Here is a 21,330-nt window from a genome sequence, read left to right on the forward strand (position 1 = left end):
GCAATAAGGTGAGCAACCAGGGAGAAGTGAAGCACTCTTACACTCTTGCATGACAGGCAATAATTAGAAACTAACACTTCCTACATGTCCCCTAGGCGAGAACACTGTCCCGAGGCCTTTGCCTACACTGATTCACCCCGTTCTCACTCCGGCCTGTGGGATAACTACTTAACTCTTTAGGAACTTTGCCTTTGAGGAAGCTGAGGATCCGTGATAACTAGTAACCTGTGCCTCCCACAATGCCTTGGAGCTAGAGAATCCCAGCCATGCCCTGCTCTGTGGGTCTTTTCCCTCTGGCAGGTGTGCTGTCTGCCAAGCCTTTGCTGTGCTTTGGTTTCCTAGTGCATCACAGTCTCGTGGAGTTTCATTTGAAGGAGAAGAGAAAAAAGGACACCAGCATCGAGGTCACCTTTCTTAGCATCGGTACTACTTCCTCAGTCAAGATCACCATGTACGTAAGTGTCCCATACGGCTAAACCCCTCTTTTCTGTGTGTTTACACCCAAGCCAGGCACAGTGTGATGGCTAAAGGCTGGGCCTAGCCCACCAAGCTGGAGACAGTGGCCACTATAGATCTACTCACAGATACAAGCTGTGGGTTTGGGACTGGCACTCCCTCCCCCACAAGCACAGTGTATTTCAGATGCTAAGAAACAAGGCTAGTGGGCAAAGGTGATGAGAAAGCAGTAATCCAGCTCTGAGCAGGAAACAGTAGGATCCAGGCAGAACTGTTTTAGGGATAGCAATAGGAAGGACAGGTCAGCCACAATCCCTGGCAGGGTTCACCGGAATCTGAAGAGCCTCTCCGTGGAAGGAGGAGCAAGTCTGGGTCAGTTGCCTGAATGGAACCTAAGGCCAGTTAAGTATGGGGTTAGAGTCCTCAGGAGTGGTTCCAGTGAATGGAACCAGATCCGATCATTTCCGTTCCTCTAAGGGGTAGATTTGGGTCCCGGCAGGTGGTGGGACCAGACTTGGATCCAGAGAACAAAGAATGACAAATTCGGGGCACTACAAGCCTGGCAGGGGATGGGAAGTTGGTAACAAGGGTCTATGTTTCTTTAAAAAGCAACTGGGTTAAGTTACTTACAAGCCAGCAGCAAGCTATCATATATCACTGGTTCTGTCAACGCCCAGTCAGAAAAGCAGAGCTGACGCAGAGGAGACCCCCAAAAAGGATGTGACAGAGGAAACTAATCACAACTGCACTGGGAAAGCTGAGGGAGATGAGAGGCAGGGGAGCCAGGGGAGAGGTGACCACAGTAGGTGGCAACTTGGCAAAGCCAGAGGACTGCCTCCCACGGAGCCTGATCACAGCGGAGGCTGCTGGGCAGGAGCCGGAGCTTCGCAGTCCTAAGGGTCGCCCTTCCACAAGTCCTGCCCACCCCAGAGGCCCTCAGAGGCCTATGCCTGCCTCCCAGGGTCAGCCCTTGCCAGAATCTGCTGGAGCAAGTAACTGCAGACAAAGGTTTGCAGAGTGAACTCAACGCAAATGGGGAAACGATCCGCGAACACACCTTTAAACATTCCCTGGTCCCCTGTACGGAAGCTCTGAGAGCACAGACAGCGCCCAAGTGGGTTTGAGGGACCAAGGGTTTGCAGCAGTGAGCTAGCTGGACAGCGGGTTAGTGAGAACCTGACATGCAGGTGTGCCTGGAAGAGAAAGCCAAGGCGTGGGGTCTTAGACAAGAGAAGAATGGAGAGACAAATCAGGTTGGAAGGACAAATCAGAGATGGGGGTTTCTGTCCCAAGAGGAGCTTGGGGAGCCCTCGAGCACACAGGAGAGTGACTGACGTCAGCTCTGGGTGGGAAAACATTCTTGGGTGTCCTGCTGAACTGTGCTATGAGAGAAGACAAGTTCCACCAGAAAGAGATAATTTCTCCTGAGCTCCCAGACATCCAGCCACCAGGCCGAGTTCTGTCTGCAAACACTGCCCTTCGGGCCACACGGCCACATGAATCTGCAGGTACTCGCAGCAGCTTGTGAATTGTGGTGAGACCAGAGAGCCGAGAACTTTCCACCGTATCTCTTCAAAGCTGCTTCGAGAATGGCTTTCCTCTGTCTCTCTAGGCAGTTGGTAGATCAGTGGATCCTAGCCGGATTGTGGCACAGACTCGCTGGGTATTTGGGAGAGACTTAAAAACACTGCTTGCTCCCACGGGTCACTGGAGAGCCTCTGGGCACACCACAGCTGAGCCTCCGAGCAGTGCTCAATGGACCTCACTAGTGCTCAGCCTTTACTCCCGAAGGAAGCTGCCTGACTCTTGAAGAAAGACACTTTTTAAAAAAAAATTAAAATATCAGAAATAAGAAAGATGCCTGCCGGGAAGAAGTGTGTTCTTTCCCTATTTTCTATTGCTTTGTAAAGCCCCAAGATTTCCTTTCAGTTGGAGAATTTACCCAGGCCAAGCCGCCCACACGAAGCATCTTTCCTATTCCTTATAATTTATAAGGCCTTTGATATGAGCAGTTTCTTAAAGGGAGCCACCCTGCTTTTCTCTGACATATTTTAAAACACTTCTGATCAGGGCAGCTTTTCTACTTAGAGTCTTCCTGCAAAATGAGAAAACTAATTGTAGCTAATGCTGGATGAGAAGAAACACAAAGCAAACACCGTCACTCTGAAAACAGAAAGAAAAAGGAAACTGAACAGGCCTATATCACCTGGCTGCGATACAGAGAAGCAACTGTACCCCGTTCTACGTTCTACTCCCTCTTTCTCAGAGTCCCCACTGCCTCCGAGGTCAGGAGGAAGAACACAGTCCACTGACCAGGCCTCAGGCGACCAGTTTTTCCCACACCACAACCCAAGGAAGCATCTCTCTTCGAGAAGGGGGCTGTCTCAGGAGTCTTGAACCCGAGTGACCTCAATGGACACGTGTGAAGTCCCTTAAATAAAAATTTATCGACTTTCCAACAATTAAAAAAAAGTAACAAGTATTTCCTGGGTTGTGTTCAAAATTGTTAGTCTGTGGGCAGAGGGGCCAGTGAGGGCTACACAAAATGTCTTCTTCTTCAAGGAGCCAGTGCCCCTGCATGACAGCCACCCAGGTTTACCAGCAGGGCCCCTTGGATCGATCGAAGGGGAAGTAAAGTTCAGGGGTTCAGTGCCTCATCCTCTTCCCCTTTTCCTTCCAGACCCAGAGAGCAACTTGAAGGGAGAGGAGTCATTGCCCACCCTGACCCGCAGTGCCAGATAAACCAAGTGAAACTCAAGTTCCAAGTTCCCAGCCGGGTTTGGAAAAAAGACAGGACTGCTGTCGTAGGAACTTTCTGCACTGCCCCTCTGCCTGTCAATGACAGGTGAGTCACAGAGCCCCACCCCCAGGCATTCCTACAGCCCCACTGAGTACAGTTCTGGACACTAAGGGTGTTGTTTGATGAAGTTCAGCCTCACGTTACTGATAGCCGTCTTAGAAGAGGGATTGACTAAGAGCCTGGGCTTTCCTGAATCTTCTGTAGGGTCACATTGAGTTGAGAGTTCTAGGGAGGAATCTTTAATTCTCCTCCCTACTTTAATACTTGAAACTTTCACATCTGCTTTATGCAATTGGTTTCAGTTAAGAGTTTATCAGAACATTTATCATGGTGCATTTCTCCTCCCTCGGCCTCTACTTCAAATGTGTCATTGGCGACACTCTTCCATGTGGGGTCTGGAATCTAAGAGCAGGCGTTTCCATGATTAGCTTTCCCACCTTATGATTAGCATCCAGAGGACAGGAATAGTCTTTATTGTAGGTAGGTACAGACTTCTTTCACTAGACATGGGGGACAGGAAAAGCCATGCAACTTCTAGCTCTTTCTCCTGGTAACCAAGGACCTGCCTTCTGTTGCTCTTCACGTACAGCAAGAAGACAGTCTGCACATCTGAGCCAGTGAGTCTGCAAGCAAGCACGCCTGTTTTTCAGGACCTGAAAATAGCCTGTGCGTAGCCCAAACCTACGCAGGAGGCAGTGGCCTGGAGTTTTAGAGGGCAGTGTGGCAAGAGCTATGCTTGTGGGCAGCTTGCAGCTTATTCCACTCCTCTCCTACCAAGGGGGAAGGCCAAGTTGCTGGTGGTTTCCCCGTAAGCAGTTGCTATGGAGGGGACAGATGACTCATCTTACAGAACCTGATCTCCATCCACGGCTTACTCGGCTTTTCATAGACACCGTTTCAGCATCCCTGTTTCTACACGACTGCAATTGTCTCACATCCTTAGGTATTTATACTTAGGATTCAATGGAAAACATACGCAGAGAAATGTTTTAAATAAACTATATGGAATATCTGAATCATTTTGGTTATTTTGTTGAAATGTAATTCTACTACTACTATTACAACTGTTATTTACAGGGCCATGGAGATGACTCATTCGTGTGAATGCATACTCACACACACACCACACACTCACGTGTGCACTCACACACATACACACTCACACACCACACACATTCTCACACACACCCACACACCACACACACTCCACACACACACAACCCACACTCACACACAGCACACACACCACATACACAGCACACAGACAACCCACACTCATACTAACACACACTCACACACTCACAGACACACTACACACCGCATACACACCACACACACTCACACATACACACCACACACACTCACACATACACACCACACACACTCACACATACACACCACACACACTCACACATACACACCACACACACTTGCACACACTGAGTAAATGCTTTTAAAAATGAAAAAGTGACATGCAGAGGCTCTGCAGTTCACCTTGGGAGAAAACGTTCATTTTGTAATGGACAACAGATCACAGGGACTGACCACCCTGACCACCTGCCAAACTCCTAGGAAAAAGCAAGGGTTGCTGTAGCAGTTGGACACAATACTTAGCCCGAGATGGAGAAAAACAACGGAACATCTAGGCTCCGGGTACATCACAGAAGAGGGGCAGAAAGAATGTAAGAGTGGGAGGAAAAGGATGAGTGTTGTATGACCATTTCCTCTGAATTGAAAGTTTCCCTCTAAGGAGGAGGAAAGAGGCTTGGGGACTCAGGAAGAAAACACGCGCCACAAGTCCTGGAAAGAAGAAACTCAGGAGACCCACAAGACCCCTCCTCACAATCACATAGCGAGGAAAGGCATCCATAAAGAAGAGACTTTGACCCGGCGAGCTGCCTGCAAGTTCAGAGAGCCCCAGGGATGCAGCTTTTGAGCATCTTCCCCCAGGCTGGGCTAAGCTTGTTGGGGATGCAACTGCCTTTGAGTTGTTCATGCTCCTGTAGCATGAACGCACTCATGATCCTATAAGGAAGCCCTAGTGCACTCATTAGTTAGTCAAGTTAGATTTCCGTGGAGTTGTTACTATGGTCAGCTACTGGCTTCTGATCTGGGTGAGGAGATGCATGTATGGCTCCTTCCAGGACATCCCGCGACACCAACACTCCCCTTATGGCCTGTAATATAGAGGCCTTTTGAAGAAAGATGGCCCAACCATACTAGTATGAAATATTCCTCTTACATCATCTTCTGTGACAACATTTATTAATATTACTTGTCCAAGGCAACTTATAAAAGAAAGCTTTTAAGTTGGGACTCACAGTGGCAGAGGGTCAGGCCACTGTCATAACTGGAAGCCCAGCAGCAGGAGGACAGACATGGCACTGGAGCAGTAACTCAGAGCTTACTTTTGATCTGCAAGGAGGAGGCAGTGAGAGCTAACATCGAATGAAGTGGCCTTCTAAAACCTCAAAGGCTACCCCACAGTGGCACACTTCCTCCCACAAAGCCACACCTCCTAATCCTTCCCAAACACTTTCACCAGCTGGGGACCAAGCACTCAAATATATAAGCCTACAGGGGCTATTCTCCTTCAAATCACATTGCTATATTGATTTTTGTCACATTATGGAAATGACTTCTAAAGTCATCTTCTCTTTAATTCTATTTGACAAGGCCATCCTTAGCAGCCTTGGGCAGAGTAGAAAATGAATTTGTCAATAACCATACTAAACTTGAAAATGGAAACTTTCCAATTAAAAAAATCATGGACCAGGCATGGTGGCAGTCATCTTTTATCACCAAACTTAGGAGACTGAGGAAGGTGGAGCTTTGTGAGATCCAGGCCATACAGGGACACACAATAAGAGCTTGTCCCAGAAATAAAGCAAAATAACATTCAACAGCTGCCAGGATGGATGAAACCTTCTAGAAAATCCTGCCTGAAAGACACAAATATATTGTTTAAGCTCTTATTTTTTGATATCTGTTACATAACATATAAAGAAATACAGATTTGATACCCAAGAGTGTTTCCCTTTTAAAAGGGGAAATCTACAGTCCAAGAGGAAGGAGATGGCAGTTATCAAATTCTCAGCTCTGTAATGGTTTCTCCCAGGTGACTGAGGTTTGGAGGATGAGAGAGCCCTTGGGGAATCTCATCTTCCAAGAAACCTATATAAGCCGCTCAGCAAAAATCAGATGGTAGCCTCAAACTGGGTAAGTTGAAGAGAATTTAACAGTATTTTAGCTAGACTGGTGGCCCACACCCCTGAAACCTAAGGACTCAGGAGGTAAATGCAAGAAGAGTGAGATCTTAGGGTCATCCTCAGCTGTGAGGGGCCAACCTGGGCTACTTGGGACACTCTCAAACAAACTAATAAAAAAAAGAAGACGGTTTACAGTAATCATTTGGGTGAAATCCCAAGGAACCGTCAGTTTTCCGTGGCTAGCGGAGTAGGAGCTGCTTTGACCCTGAAGATTCAAAGAGAGGCTGGAGGCTGTGGACCTTCTCTCAGGAGCAAAGGGAAGAGGCAGCCACACAGCCCTCCCACCTCACTCTTCTTCCTTCCTCCTGCTCATGACCCTGAGTGACCCCAGCAGAAGCAGCAGGAGGAAGTCATCAACTTGGCACATAGAGGTCCAGGGCATACAGCAGGGCACAGAAGGACGGAATGCTTAGGAACAAACAGACTGCATTCACCCTCATTACTTTCCCTCCTAGATAAGTCTCTTTAAAGAAAAAAAAAAAAAAACTCAAAGAAATGTGCTTAGAAGGGAACTGCTGACTTTTGGTTCACCCTGGAACCAAGGCAGGAAGAATGATGTAAACCGTAGGGCGTGCGTTCATCATCTGGACCCCGGTCATACAGGGTGCAGAAGCCATGGCTTCAGCCTTTCTGATGTAAACCCTAGGGTGTGCGTTCATCATCTGGACCCCGGTCATACAGGGTGCAGAAGCCATGGCTTCAGCCTTCCTGATGTAAACCATAGGGTGCGTGTGTTTCATCATCTGGACCCCGGTCATACAGGGTGCAGAAGCCATGGCTTCAGCCTTCCTGATGTAAACCATAGGGTGGGTGTGTTTCATCATCTGGACCCCGGTCATACAGGGTGCGGAAGCCATGGCTTCAGCCTTCCTGATGTAAACCATAGGGTGGGTGTGCTTTCGTCATCTGGACCAGGCCACACAGGGTGCAGGAGCCATGTGACAATACAAACCACTGGACAAGTGACACAATGTCATTCTCTAGCTGCCACCGCCCATAGGAAAAGGTCATGGGAAGAACCCATGTATTCTTCAGTAAGCAGGCGTGCAATTTTGCTCCTTTTTAGAGCCCCCAAGCCACCTTTTCCTTTACGCCCTCTTGTAACACCCAGCATCTCATGAATTTTCCCGGGGGTGACCTCAGCTGGCTTGGGTTTTATCAAGCTGAGCTTCCTGGGATTATAACTGGGAAGGGTTGGATATCCTGGGAGACACTATTTAGCCATACTTCTTCCTTAGTTCTCCCTTATGCCTGCTGCTCTTTTTTCCAAGTATGGATAAATCATATTATACTTCTGTGATAAAATTCTATATATCATATGCTGCTGCTGCTACTCTGGCTAAGCTTTGCTCTGTCTCTGGGGAACAGCCTGTGTTCCCTCACTAACGCCGTCTTGTCTTACAGCATCGTTAATGTACCCACGTGGTATTGTGCGTCCCATCAGAATTGTTAGATCATTGCCTTAAAAGGGAAACTAGTTTCCCTTATCAGAGACTAATCCTAGAAATAAATACAACGAGAACATAGCAATGTTTGAAATTCCCAGCAGATGCTGTGGCCTGCTGGCCCCTGAGATGCGGGCCCTCTTTTTCCCTAACAGAAAACAAACGTTAGCAACTTATGAGAAAAGTTTTCAAAACTCATCTGCAGGGCTAGCAAGATGGCTTGGTGGGGAAAGGTGCTCGATCCCAAGCCTAATGTCCTGAGTTCAAACCCAGGACCCATACTGTGGAAGGGAAGATCTGACTCCAGGTTTTCCTCTGACCTCCACAAATGTGCTGTGATGCTCTCTCTCTCTCTCTCTCTCTCTCTCTCTCTCTTTCACACACACACACACACACACACACACACACACGCGTGTGTAAAAATATCCACGCCTTCTACTAATAACACATGTAATCAGTGGACTGGAAGACATGTAAAGCTTCTTTACTATGAGATTTCATACCACACAGTGGTAGACCTGGGCGCCTTCCAAAAGCATCCTGTCTGGGCACATAGTCTTCTCTTTGGGAAATGGGCTTTAAGAGGCTGGGAAGTGTGTGGAGGTAGGGAAAAGGGAGGACTAGCATGGTGTGATGCTTAACAATAGGGCAAGGGCAGGGCTGGGAAACCCTTCACCTCCACGTCACTCACAGAACTCTGCCGAGATCTTTATCATTGTGACTTAACTCAGGAGTCAGATTCCTCACCAAGCCAACACACCTGGAAGATTAAAGTAACTTAATCCTGAAACGAGGACGCAACAGAAATAGCTAGGCTGCGCAGCAGCTTCCTGTGGTCCAGACGTCATCTGAGTTTGTCTCTTGTCTTACCACGTTTTGTTCTCTCATCACTCCAGTGAGACAAACGCAGCGACCGCCCCAGGTCACACAATGAAGAGCATTCAAGATCACAGGACTGGTATGCAAAGGAGTCAGGACTCACATGCCGGCAGTCTGGTCCCAGCGCAGGGTGCTAACCGGAACCGTCATCAGTCTGTATGTATAAAGTGTTTAAAACCAAGGCCGAGTAAATTCCCCTCAAAGGCCCACAGTGAAGCCCCCAAGACTGGCTACAGAACTTTTGAAGTCTAGGTGAAACTAAGATATGGATTCATCATTTTAAAAAGTTATTTAAAATTTCAAGATAGTGACAGCAGAGCAGGAAACAGAACTACAGGTCACGTGTCCCTCCAGCCAGCCCTGCAGCCAAGTGAGCCACCCTCACTGGGAAATCCTAGCCAAGCTGGCATAGTCAGCAGATGGGGAACTCAGACTGTCAGCTGGTGAGTTCTTTTAGGAGAACAGGGCTGGTCCATCAATACAATGTGGACAGAGATGGGAGCAGGGAGACAGCGAAGGGAGGAGACATGAGGGTGACTGGAGATCTCTGTACTCAGAGAGACAGCCGGGCACACAGCCCTCTCTGGAGCCCTTCTATGAGGAGGCACACTTCAGTGGCTTCCGGTGGCTCCCAGACTCTGCCTTGGCTATAAATCTCTACCAGGAAAAAGCAGTCCTTTGCTCTATCTATTGTAACACCAGCAGCTAGCACACTGGTATGGTACAGCCCCACTATTTATAAGATACGTGGTTCCCTGGATATGTTCTCTTCATTGACCTAATATGCTAGCATTGGTTTTCTGTGGGTTCTTTTCTTCTTTCCAATTCAATCTCTTCACTTGATAGAGAATTGCTCTTATTATTTTCTCTTGAGTCAGTGTCTGCAGTTCAGACATTTCTAGGAATCTGCACATTTTACCTATTATCTAGTTTGTTGGTGTACAGTCTTCATAGTATTCTCGAATACATGCTTATTTCTGTGAGGTCAGTAGTGATGTCTCTCATTCTTGATTTTAGAGACTAAATCTCACAATTTTGCTAGTAAGATCTGCTAAAGATGTGTCAGCTTTAATGATTCTTTAAAAAAAAAAACAACGGGTTTCCACTCTCCATTTTGTTAATTGTCACTAATTGTTATTTTCTCTCTTCACTGGACATTTTTCAATATTATTTGGGTTTTTTTTTTAGTAGAAAATGTCAAGCATTTGACTTTGCTTCTGTGTTTTTCCTTCTGCACTGCCAGTCTTTCTGAGATCACAGAATTTTTGTTGGCTACCTACCTCAAATAAGCAGGGTCATGGGGTTACAGTTCCTGAGGAAACTTTGGATATTTTGACAAGGCATTATTCTGCTACGTGTCTTTTAGTTATTTTCATGCCTGGATACAAATCTCAGAAGAATAATATATTTCCTTACCGTTAATTCCTCATAGAAATCTGAAGTCTAGAATATACTCACTTTTTCATTCAAATCAAAGACATCAACATTCTGGATACCCCGAGTTTGCATTCCCAGAGGGACCACAGCCTAAAAATCATATTGCTCAGATCAGAAGACATTTTCATGGGCCCCTTCTCTGAGACGTGAAATGGAGGACCCTGTCCTTAGCCTCACCTGAGTGGACTAGCCGTGGACTAGCCGTGGACTAGCCGTGGACTAGCCGTGGACTAGCCGTGGACTAGCCGTGGACACCTGACTGAAGCTGGACCAGACAGGCTTCATCTGGAACACCTGAAACTGTAAGAGATGGCCGACCCTTCTCTTCTGGTGGATGGAATGGTTATGTACAAACGAGCAATGAGGGCAGCCTATTTCCCCATGAGAATAGAGAAATAGGGAAGGCTAGTCTGTAAGGAAAGAGAAACACATCACCTGTCTCCCGAGAGAAGCAGAAAAGGGAGAAAGGGCCTGGGTCCCTGATGACTTTCTGTTTCTCTGATCCAGCCCTATTTTGAAACCTAGCAGTAGTCTTGACATTAATTCCATAAGGTCACCCTGTACTCTTATGATAAATTTCCCTTTGCCCCATCAATAGCATTGTCAATGAAAATGAAACTCCCAGAGCACATAATGTGACAGGTAGGACTCTAATCACACTGCAGTTTATCATCCATAAACCTCCTAGTAATTCCATGCGTTACCTTATTTTACATGTGAAAGCACTAAGGGACAAGGGAAATTCTACATATATAATTGTTATTTTATTACATATTGTATTATCATATAAGTTATATAATCTGTGATACAAATTATATATTATTTAAATGAGTAATTATAGATTATATAAATATATGTATATGTATAATTTGCCCACCCTGGTACATCTAGCTGTTGTGGAATATTAGTTTAAGATGTGTTACATTTATGTATGCTGTGGAATATTTGTTTAATGATGCAAAGAGGTGTTGCATTCTTCTATGTTGCATTTGTTTAACTCTGTGAAGCTGTGTTACTTTGCCTGCCTGAAACACCTGATTGGTCTAATAAAAAACTGAATGAACAATAGCTAGGCAGAAGAAAGAAACAGGTGGGGCTGGCGGGCAGAGAATAAATAGGAGGAGAAATCTAGGGAGTGAGAAGAAAGAGCAAGAAAAGGAGGAGAGAATGATGCCAGGGGCCAGGCACCCAGCCACACAGCCAGCCATGGAGTAGGAAGAAAGATATAGAGAATAAAGAAATGTAAAAGCCTAGACACAAAATGTAGTTAAAGAAACAGTATAGAAAAATTGGCTTGAAACACACCAAGCCAAGATCGGATGGATATTCATAACTAAGAATAAGTCAGTGTCTACAGAGCCTTATACTAGTATTCAGGAACTTACAGCACGCGTGTCAGTTTCTATGACAGCCAAGACTTAGGTTCGTAAGAACAGGGACTTTGCTTTCTCTTTCTTTGCGTCCCCCACCCACAGTATAATTCATTGGAAAGACAAGGAAAGCTCAAATCGAGTTAGAGACAGCAAACTTAAAGGTTCAGAAAACATGAGAGGCTTTTTTTTTTTTTTAAAGATGAGAGAAACAGCTTGCTGTCTTTTCCTAGGTGTCCAGCATGTTTTTCATTTATGGGTTTTATTGGAGAATTTACCAATGTTACAGTTTAACATTTCAAATCTCTGGAAGAAGTAATGGTTGCATCCACATGACACTAGAATAGAAATCTTCCTTCCCTACCCACTGAATCTTCGCCTGCCCTAGATCGCCTTATCCTGGCATTTATTCTGAAAGTGACGAGCTGCTCACCCAGACTCGTACATACCCCCTGCTCTCACTCTTGGGCATACTTGACCATCGCAGCCCCTACCTCCACCTCAGGAGAGACAGGCTGCTTCTGCTTTGTGAAGAGTCTGGAGGTGATAAGGAAACCCAGCCCTTGTATTTGACCTTTCTTCTGATTCTCAGCACACACCGCCACACAGACAAACAGACAGACACACGCACACACACATGCACACACCGCCACACAGACAGACAGACAGACACACGCACACACACATGCACACACCACCACACAGACACACGCACACACACATGCACACACCACACACACACACACACACACACACACACACACACACACACACACACATCTGTTTATGAACCATAACATCCAGCTGGTATCCTGTCCACAGCCCACTCATTCCGTGCAAAGCCAGATCAGTGTCTGGGCCCATCTGTTTGTCCTTTTCTACGATGACAGCCGCCATGATAATTCAGCTGTCTAGTCTTGAAGTTTGAGTCATCTTTGACTCAGAACATGGCAACACTAAAAATAAAAGCCGTCTCTGTCCTCCCTGTTTCACGTTCACACAACGGCTCTTGAGTTCTTCAAGTCTGGGATCTGTTCCTTCCTGCCTAGGCTCTCTTAAGAGCCCTGGATTTTGACACCAACATCTACACTGGCCTCTTTCCAGTTCTTCCAGCACCAGCCAGATAATTCTGTCCAAAACCTCTTGAAACCCATTCACCTGCTCCCCAATTTTCAAGAAATCCTCCTGATGTCGTTGGAAGAGCCTGGATTTCAGGACCTTCCCTAGTTAAGTCATTATACCCTTTCTCTTGATTCTCATTTACCGTTTCCTGAAAGCAGTTCTTAGTCCCTGGTGCCTTGAGAGGTGGAAGGGAAATTAGGTGAATCTCCTGCAAAGGGCAACCCAGCCGGTGAATTCCCTCCCGCAGCACAGGGGCAAGCGGCTCAGCTATGAACACCCCTCTTTCTTGAAAACTCCCACAGGGCTCACGTCAGTCTCCTGGTGGAGATTCACAAGTCAAACCAGCTCAAGCATGAGTTAACTCCCCCTTTTTGTTTGTCTGATTTTTGAGACAGGGATTCATGGAGCTCAGGCTGGCCTGGAGTTCCTGATCTTCCTGCCTCCACTCCTGATGCCTCTCCGTGACTCTAACCCAAAGTTCAGCCCAGAGCTGCTGGCTGCCTTGTCTCTTATCTGGAAAGTACAGGGAAACAGGTAACAGCAGAGATGAGCAATCACAAAACCGGAAGACTTATTCCCTCATTCTGCAAGTCCTCCTGACTGTGTGTTTGCTTATTCTCTTATAAAAATTGTAACGCATTGAGTTTGAATGCTTACTCTGTGTCAGACACAGTTTTAAATGCTTTTTTATAGCTCTAGGCATAGATTTATTAAATCCTCACAGTTATTCCTTGCAAAAGGTTTGTTTTGTTTTTACAGTTGTAGCTATTATGTTTGCTCTGCATTTTACATTTGAGCAAATTGAGATGCCCCACAGTAAAATAACTAGATGATAAAATAAACCCAGGGGAGAGCTAAAATCGGGGTCTATATTTTTAACCCTGCTTCTTTGTTGATAAGAGCGCGTCTTAACCCAGTAACCATTCATATTTCCCCATATGTATTTGAGGGCTGCAAGGCATCCATGGCTTACATGGAGAAGCCAGAGGAGAGCTTCCGGCAGTTGGTTTTCTGTTTCTGCCATGTGAGTTCCAGGAGTTGAACTCAGGTCCACCAGGGCTGGCAGCAAGTGTAATAACACTGAGCCATATCATAGGCCCTTCTTATATTTTAACAAACTTGATTTACTAGACACGTTCCTGGTAATATCATATTCCATGTGGTGAGAATGTAAGTACGAATACCACAGGAAAGCTTCTTCCCTCTGGAACAGTGGTTCTCCACCTTCCGAATGCTGAGACCCTTTAATACGGTTCCTCGTGTTGTGGTGATCCCAACCACAAGATTATTTCATCACTATTTTGTAACTGCAATTTCGCTACTGTTATGAATCATAGTGTAAATATCTGATATGCAAGATACTGATAATTGACCCCTGTGGGGGTCAAAACCACAGGCTGAGAACCACTGCTCGGGAAGCTCACACCCTGATAGGAGAGCGCTAGCCAGAGTTACCCATGCCAGTGCCGCTGTTTTCCAATTGACTTCTGTTGTTTGAGTGCAGATCGTACGAGAGGTGCGTAGAACACTATAGGAGTGTTGCTTTATCGGGAGCAACCATCTGGCACCTCATCAGAAGACTAGAGCCCCAAGTCTGGTGCAGTGAGTGGCACCTGTCCCTAGTCCCAGGAAGCTGAGACAGGAGTATTGCTGTGAAGTTGAGTCCAGCCTGCCACAGAATGAGGCTATGTCTCAAGGGACTAAGAAGAAGATAAAGAGGAGGAGGAGGTGGAGGCAGCCGCTCGCAGTCTCAAGAAGCCATTATGGCCAGTTCAGTTATCTTCCTGTCCTCACACACCCACCTCAAGCCTAAGAATCCCCAGGGAGCTTTGGCGGATTCCAGGCCCAGTGCCCCCAAGAATTCTGTCTTCCACAAGGCCTATCTTCAGTAACTTTTTAGAATGTATTATGCTGATATTTTGTTTGTACTCTATCAAATAAAGCTTGCCTGAAGATCAGAGGGAGGAGCTAGCCACTAGTCAACCATAGAGGTCTGGACAAACAGGAAGTGGTATGGCTGGGCAGAGAGAGAAATATAAGGTGAGAGGAGACAAGGTTCAACCCTTTTCGGTTGAGGAGTTAGCAAGGAGTTGGCTGTGGCTTGCTCCTTTCTCTCTCTGATCTCTCAGCATTTACCCCTCTACCTGGCTCCAGATGTTTTTGTTATTAAGACCAAGTAGAACTCGTGCATCAATGTACATACAAGCATGTATATAAAAATATTTTTATGTAATTCATCTTATTAAGAACCAACCATATACAAAAAAATCAGAAAGGTACAAAACTCGTGCCTCCAGCCCGCCTTAGCAATAATCAGCCCCCATGTGCTCTTCTTTTGTCCCTCAGTTTACTTTAATATGAGGTCAGAGTGGTGACTACAGGTCTAAATGATTCCAGCAAAGATAGAAATATTGATGGATATAAAGGAAATAAGAAGGAGGGACAACAAACTCTCAACATAGATGTTTCCGTGACTCTTTCCTGGATCCTGAAGTCTCCAAGGCTAACAGTACCTCTGGACCCCAAAGAGAATCCCAGGCCAGCACTGGTATTCACACACAAGAAAACCAAAGACCTTATAAAATATATATGCTAAATTACATTAAAGTTGTGCTTTCTAGGTTATATAAAATGACACCCTGCAGATGTGAGTTTTTAAGTGCATTTTTGTACCCAAGACAGAAGTTAAAATAATTTAGGAACTATGTTGGGGGAACAGGAAAAGTATAAGTGGTTAAGTGAAGAGAAATTGGATTGCGAGAAAGGAAATTCACGGAAAGGGGAAGAAACCAAAAAGGGCAAAGGATAAAGGCTAAAAGCAACGAATATTTTCCTCTTTGACCCTTGAAAGAAGATGCGTAAAGATGAAGCTTCACTGGGCTGGAGGCGGGGAAAATCAGGCCTAAATGATTCATCAGGGTCTCAAGAAACCACAAAACCTCTGTCCTCACTGCTTTTAAAGAGCCAGGAAAAGAGTTGGGCATAGTGGCTCATGCCTTTAATCCCAGCACTCCGGAAGCAGAGGCAGGGGGATCTCTGTGAGTTCTAGGCCAGACTGAGTTCCAGGAAAACCAGAGCTACATGGTGAGATTTTGCCTTGAAAAAACAATTTAAAAAAGATGAACCAGAGAAAGAAAAGGGGCCCTGTCTTGGATAGAAGAGAGAGGCTGAAAAACCTGGAAATGGAAAGAGCAACCCAGAACTCCCAAGTGCTTGCCCTACCCCTCTCGGGAGGGATGTGCAAGTCATCCTGGTAACAGCAACCAAGTTGAAGAGACCCCGAGCAATTGCCAACCTGGTACCAAGCCTGAGACCCTGTGACATGCTCCAGGCACAGCAATGACAGAAACCTCCTACTCTGGAGTCTCAGGGGCCCCGCAGAGAACAATGACCGAGTAGGCAGGTGGCAGTTACAGTGGGAAGGAGAGATACTGAGTGGGGAGTAGGATCAGGCAGCGGGGCAGTAGAGGGCTGCTTTAGCCTTTAGCCAAGATTCAGTTTCTAGGCTGTGTAAATCAGATTCGTGAAGTGGTGATGTCTTGGGTTTTCCCATCCGAAGAGGTCATGTGACAATCTCAACTGTACACAGTATTGAAGCACTTTGAGGAAGGAGCATGTTGGAGGAGTATACCAAAAGCAAAGTAAAGTCTCATGGTCTCTAGGTAAATTTCTGAAGGGGAAGACAGCTCTGTGTATGGACACCGTGACACCCGGAAGTGAAACTGCCAATATCCTCGCTCACCCTTCCGGCCTTGGGCTTGGTGTAGGCATCTGCAAGCCAGTGTGTCAAGAACACGGAGAAAGTCATTAATAGTGGATAGAACCTCTTAAGATTAACAGGGACCTTTTTGGTCATCAAATGTACATGAAAGAGACACAATACATATACAATCTTATTTCAGAAAAAAAAAATCAAAAACAACACCAGAGCTGAATGGGACACCTAAGTTCTATCACGTATAAGACTGAAACCCCAAAGGGAGAGGGAAAGGAAGACAGGACTCCTAATGTGTATGTAGGGCAAGGAGACCTAGAATGGGGTTGAGGTGAGATGGGCCTCTTTGCTGGGCTGGTGACATCTGCTACAAGACTCAGATGAGAAGACACTAGCCAAGAAAAGGCCAGAGCAAAGCAGTTAGACAAAATAACAACTGGAAGGGCCCTAAATACAAGGTTAGTGTGGCTGGAACACCGGGGATGGGGGTGGATAGGTAGGCAGACTAAAGAGTAGAAATTGTTTGGAGATCCATTTCCTTCCCCATAGTCTCTGCCTGCCCTTGTCTGATGTAGGAGTGTCTTCTATCCATCTGTTGCTTTCATTGGTTAGTTAATAAAGAAACTGCTTGGCCTGATAGGTCAGAACATAGGTAAGTGTAGTAGACAGAACAGAATGCTTCTCCTACCCAAGACGGACGGAAGGTGGTTAGAATCTTCCGGTAAGCCACCACCTCGTGGTGGTACACAGATTATTAGAAATGGGTTAATCAAGATGTGAGAGTTAGCCAATAAGAGACTAGAACTAATGGGCCAGGCAGTGTTTAAATGAATTCAGGTTTCCGTGTAATTATTTTGGGTAAAACTAGCCGGGAGCCGGGCGGCGGAAAGTGGCCTGCTGCTCCTCATCACTACATTGGTCAACAAAACTGTGGTGTTTAGGTAGGTATGGCCCCCATAGACACATGTATTTGAATGGCCCATAAAAAGTGGCACTCTTAGGAGGTGTGGCCTTTTTAGAGGAAGTGCATCACTGTGGGGGTGGGCTTTGAGGTCTCATATGTTCAAGCCATGCCCAGTGTGGCACACAGTCTCCTTCGGCTGCCTGCAGATCAATATGATGTAGAACTTTCCGCTCTTTCTCCAGCACTGTGTTTGCCTGCGTGCTGCCTTGTCCCACCATGATGATGATGGACTAAACCTCTGAAACTTGAAGCCAACCCCATTACATGTTTTCCTTTATAAGAGTTATTGTGGTCATGGTGTCTCTTCACAGCAATCGAAACCCTAACTAAGACAGAAGGCAAAGCTGAGAACAAGCTGGGTCAGTGTGACAAGGTCTAAACACTGGATGGTGGCATGCACTCTCAGTTCAGGGCAGAGGAAAGAAAACAGGAGATGTCCTCCTGAAGATGCCAGCACCCAATGATCAAAGTCAATCAAATCACTGAGCTGCAGCAGGACAGGCAGGCAGATGCCCTTGTCCGTCACAGGGCCCCTCAGCGAGTAAACCTTATGTTAATGTCATTCAGTAAGAGATTCTGATTTTATTCAAGTGGAATAGAGAATCATTTAAAGTTTGGCTGGAAAATGATAGGCTCTTTCACATGTCTATTTATTTTCCTTATGGTGGTTAGGTCCAAATTGTGTCCCTCAAAATGGCAGTGCTGGTGACAATGTCCTACACACAAGGACTTTGGCTGGGTAAAGAGAAGGACCATTACTGGGCAAACAGCCTGAAGTTGGGTTTCTGTTTACTGGAAAATTGGATCTCACAAGGCATGTTTGTGTTTACCTGGAGTCTCCTTTAATTCCTTAATCCTCCCAAAGGCTTTAACTACCGTGGGCAAGGGCATCTAGTTCCTAGTCAATCTGAACAGTTCCAAGATTCCTTCCCTGCTGACTGTCATATAAAATCCACTTGCTTCTCCACCAATCATCTTCTCTCTGCCCTGCCCATAGCCTTGGCAGTCTGAGCCACAGAGAACTTCTCTTTCTGCCTGGGGAGTGGTCTAGTTTGGTGACATCACTGGATGCTTGAAAACGATGAAATGTGCCAGGTGGTGGTGGTGCAGGTATTTAATCCCAGCACTCCGGAGGCAGAGACAGGCAGATCTCTGCGAGTTCAAGGCCAACCTGGTCTATATAGTGAGTTCCAGGACAGGTTCCAAAGCTACAGAGAAACCCTGTCTCAAAAACCAAAACAAGAAGCCAGGCGGTGGTGGCGCACGCCTTTAATCCCAGCACTCAGGAGGCAGAGGCAGGCGGATCTCGGTGAGTTCGAGACCAACCTGGTCTACAAGAGCTAGTTCCAGGACAGGCTCCAAAACCACAGAAGAGGAACCCTGTCTTGAAAAAACCAAAAAAAAAAAAAAAAACAAAAACAAAACAAAACAAGAGAAAATGGTGAAAAGCATTCAGACTCCTGCACATCCAAATGAGCATTTTGCTGTGTGTGGAACAGAACCGCGGGGAGAGGGGCAGCAGAGTAGTCACATTACAGGGAATCTAATTCTGAGTGACGCTGGCTTCATGTTAGCACTTATTGTGAAATTGCACGGGACAGAATCTGAAGACAGGGAAGGGAGGGAAGAAGGGGACGTGTGAGTCAGGAATGAAGAAATAAAACTGTCATTATTTTATCTTTGGAAAATGCTGCAGCATGTATAGATTAATGATGAAAATTAATACATGTATTTATCATAATCACTGGTGGAAGTTATAAAAATTAGTTGTATTTTATAAGCAGCAATGGACAATCAGAAAGTAAAAAAGTGTTTAATGATACTACTTACAGTCATATCAAATTTATCAAATAACTGTAAAAAATGCAAGGGTATCTACTTCAAAAACAAAAAAAATGATTGTGAGAAAACCGTATATGAAATGCTAAACTGTATTCAGAGGTTTAAAGATCAGGGTTGTAAAGATAACGCTTTTTCACACTTGATCGGTTTGTGCTTCAAGACTGACAACGCTGGTTGTGAAACTTACGTGGATGTGTAAGGGAAAGACCTACAGTAACCAAGATCCAAGGAACGGCTAGACTGCAGGATAGCAAAGCTTACTACGACACCATAGTAACGACACCAAGGTGGGATTATTAATGGACAGAAACACAGAACAGAGAGAGCCGGGATGTAGCACAGGACTAGTACAGAGAGCAGACAGGGCGATGGCACAGCTCCGGAAAGAGCCTCCGTCCAGGGACATTTGACCTATGACAAAGCTGGTGGTGCATACCAGAGTGAGGGCTAAAACAGCCATGTCAGTGACTAGTGTCCAGGCCCTTGCTTCATTGACCTATGACAAAGCTGGTGGCGAATACCAGAGTGAGGGCTAAAACAGCCATGTCAGTGACTAGTGTCCAGGCCCTTGCTTCATGCCATACTCCAAAACCAAATACAGGCTATCGCCAGCCTCGTTGTTAACTATAAAACATCTAAGAGGTTGAGATGGAGACCATCTTCACAGGAACACATCATTCAAGAAGACACAGAAAGCACTAGCCTCAGGAAAGGGCAAAACCAGCACTATGGTGAACTCAAACGCTGTTCATCAAAAGACACCATTTAGAGGAAAAAGAATGTGTTGGGGGAAATGTGTAAAAATTTTTAACCTGAATATTTTTATCCTGATTATTTAAAATATTTCTTTAAATTGGTAAGAAAAAGAGAAACAAACTAATAGAGAAATGGCTCAGAGACTAGATTAGCCACTTAATAACAGAAGACATGCACATGAGGAATGGGGGTGGGGCTGGAGACATGGCTCAGCAGTTAAGGGAACCTGTTGCACAGCCAGGAAGAATGGAGTTTGGATTACAGCAGCCATGTAATAAAGCCAGGTGTCCCAGCACTTAGTTCAGCTTTGAGGAAAGGGTGGGGAGGTGGGGGAGTGGGGACAGGAGATAGCTGAAGTTTGCTAGCCTCCAGGTTAGCCAAGTAAGGGGGCACAGAAAAAAAAAGGTATTCAACCTTAATATTCATCAGGAAAATGAAAACTGTCACCACAATGAAATGTTTTATTCATGCCCCAAAGGCAAAGGTTAGAAAACAAAAAACAACAACAACATAATAATGACAACTACCTGAGAGGGAGCCTCAAACATTGGAGAGCAGAATGCAAGTTGCTACGACCACTTAAGAAAACACTTAAGAAAACAATCTGGAAGGAGGACTGTGATCGCCATGCTTCTCACGCGATGGTGGCCACCTGGGACTTCCCTCCCTCTGTTCAGAATGGCTAAAGCTCCACAGGAGCAGATCCAGACCAAGGACGTTTGCAGAGGCAGGACTGAGCCAGCAATCTGGGCCAGCGCAGATCTGAGACAGCTAACTCCACAGGAGCAGGTACAGGGGAGCAACTGCTGAGTGAGTGGGCCAGAGCCAGAGACAGCTGTGGGTTCAGGCCTGAATCTGGGACCTTTGAGGGAGTAGACCTGAGTCAGGACCCCTGTGAGTCTGGGCTTGAGTCTAGGACCTCCAAGGAACTAGGCCTGAGCCAGGACCTCTGCGGGTCCCAGTGCACCCGAATCTGGAACCTCCAAGGGAGTAGATCAGAGCCGGAGACCTTTGCAGCACCAACCCCAAGCCAGGGACCTCTGCACAAACAGATCCAGATCAGAGAAATTTACAGAAACGGGTCTGAGCCAGCAACCTAGACCAGAGCAGGCCTGAGGCAGCAAGCTCCACAAGAGCAGAGCAAACCTCAGGAGAGGAACCTCCAGGAACAAGGAGTGATCAGTGGGATAACTAGAACCGTGGCACTGACTGGACCACAAGGAACAACCATCTGAGCCCTGGATCCACTGGCACCTAGAAGATTAATCACCAGAG

The 21,330-nt window shown here is 46.1% G+C and overlaps 1 protein-coding gene across 2 annotated transcripts in view; it reads left to right on the plus strand.

Annotated features, from left to right (window-relative positions):
• Positions 1 to 4,263, plus strand: part of Pla1a (phospholipase A1 member A) — a 34,731-nt gene extending 30,468 nt beyond the window's left edge. The window contains exons 9-11 of one of the 2 annotated variants that reach the window (XM_041673176.1): positions 343 to 451; positions 3,137 to 3,301; positions 3,846 to 4,263. In XM_041673176.1, coding sequence (XP_041529110.1) covers positions 343 to 451; positions 3,137 to 3,301; positions 3,846 to 3,930 — 359 coding nt within the window. In that variant the 3' untranslated portion in view covers positions 3,931 to 4,263. Of the gene's footprint in view, positions 1 to 342; positions 456 to 3,136; positions 3,302 to 3,845 lie in introns of those variants that run through there. The other variant, XM_041673177.1, reaches the window with a different exon arrangement.
• Positions 4,264 to 21,330: the final 17,067 nt, after the last annotated feature.

This window comes from Microtus oregoni, unplaced genomic scaffold (genome assembly GCF_018167655.1).
Source record: "Microtus oregoni isolate MIOR12 unplaced genomic scaffold, Mior012 000023F_ref0000262, whole genome shotgun sequence".
NCBI classification, from domain to species: Eukaryota; Metazoa; Chordata; class Mammalia; order Rodentia; family Cricetidae; genus Microtus; species Microtus oregoni.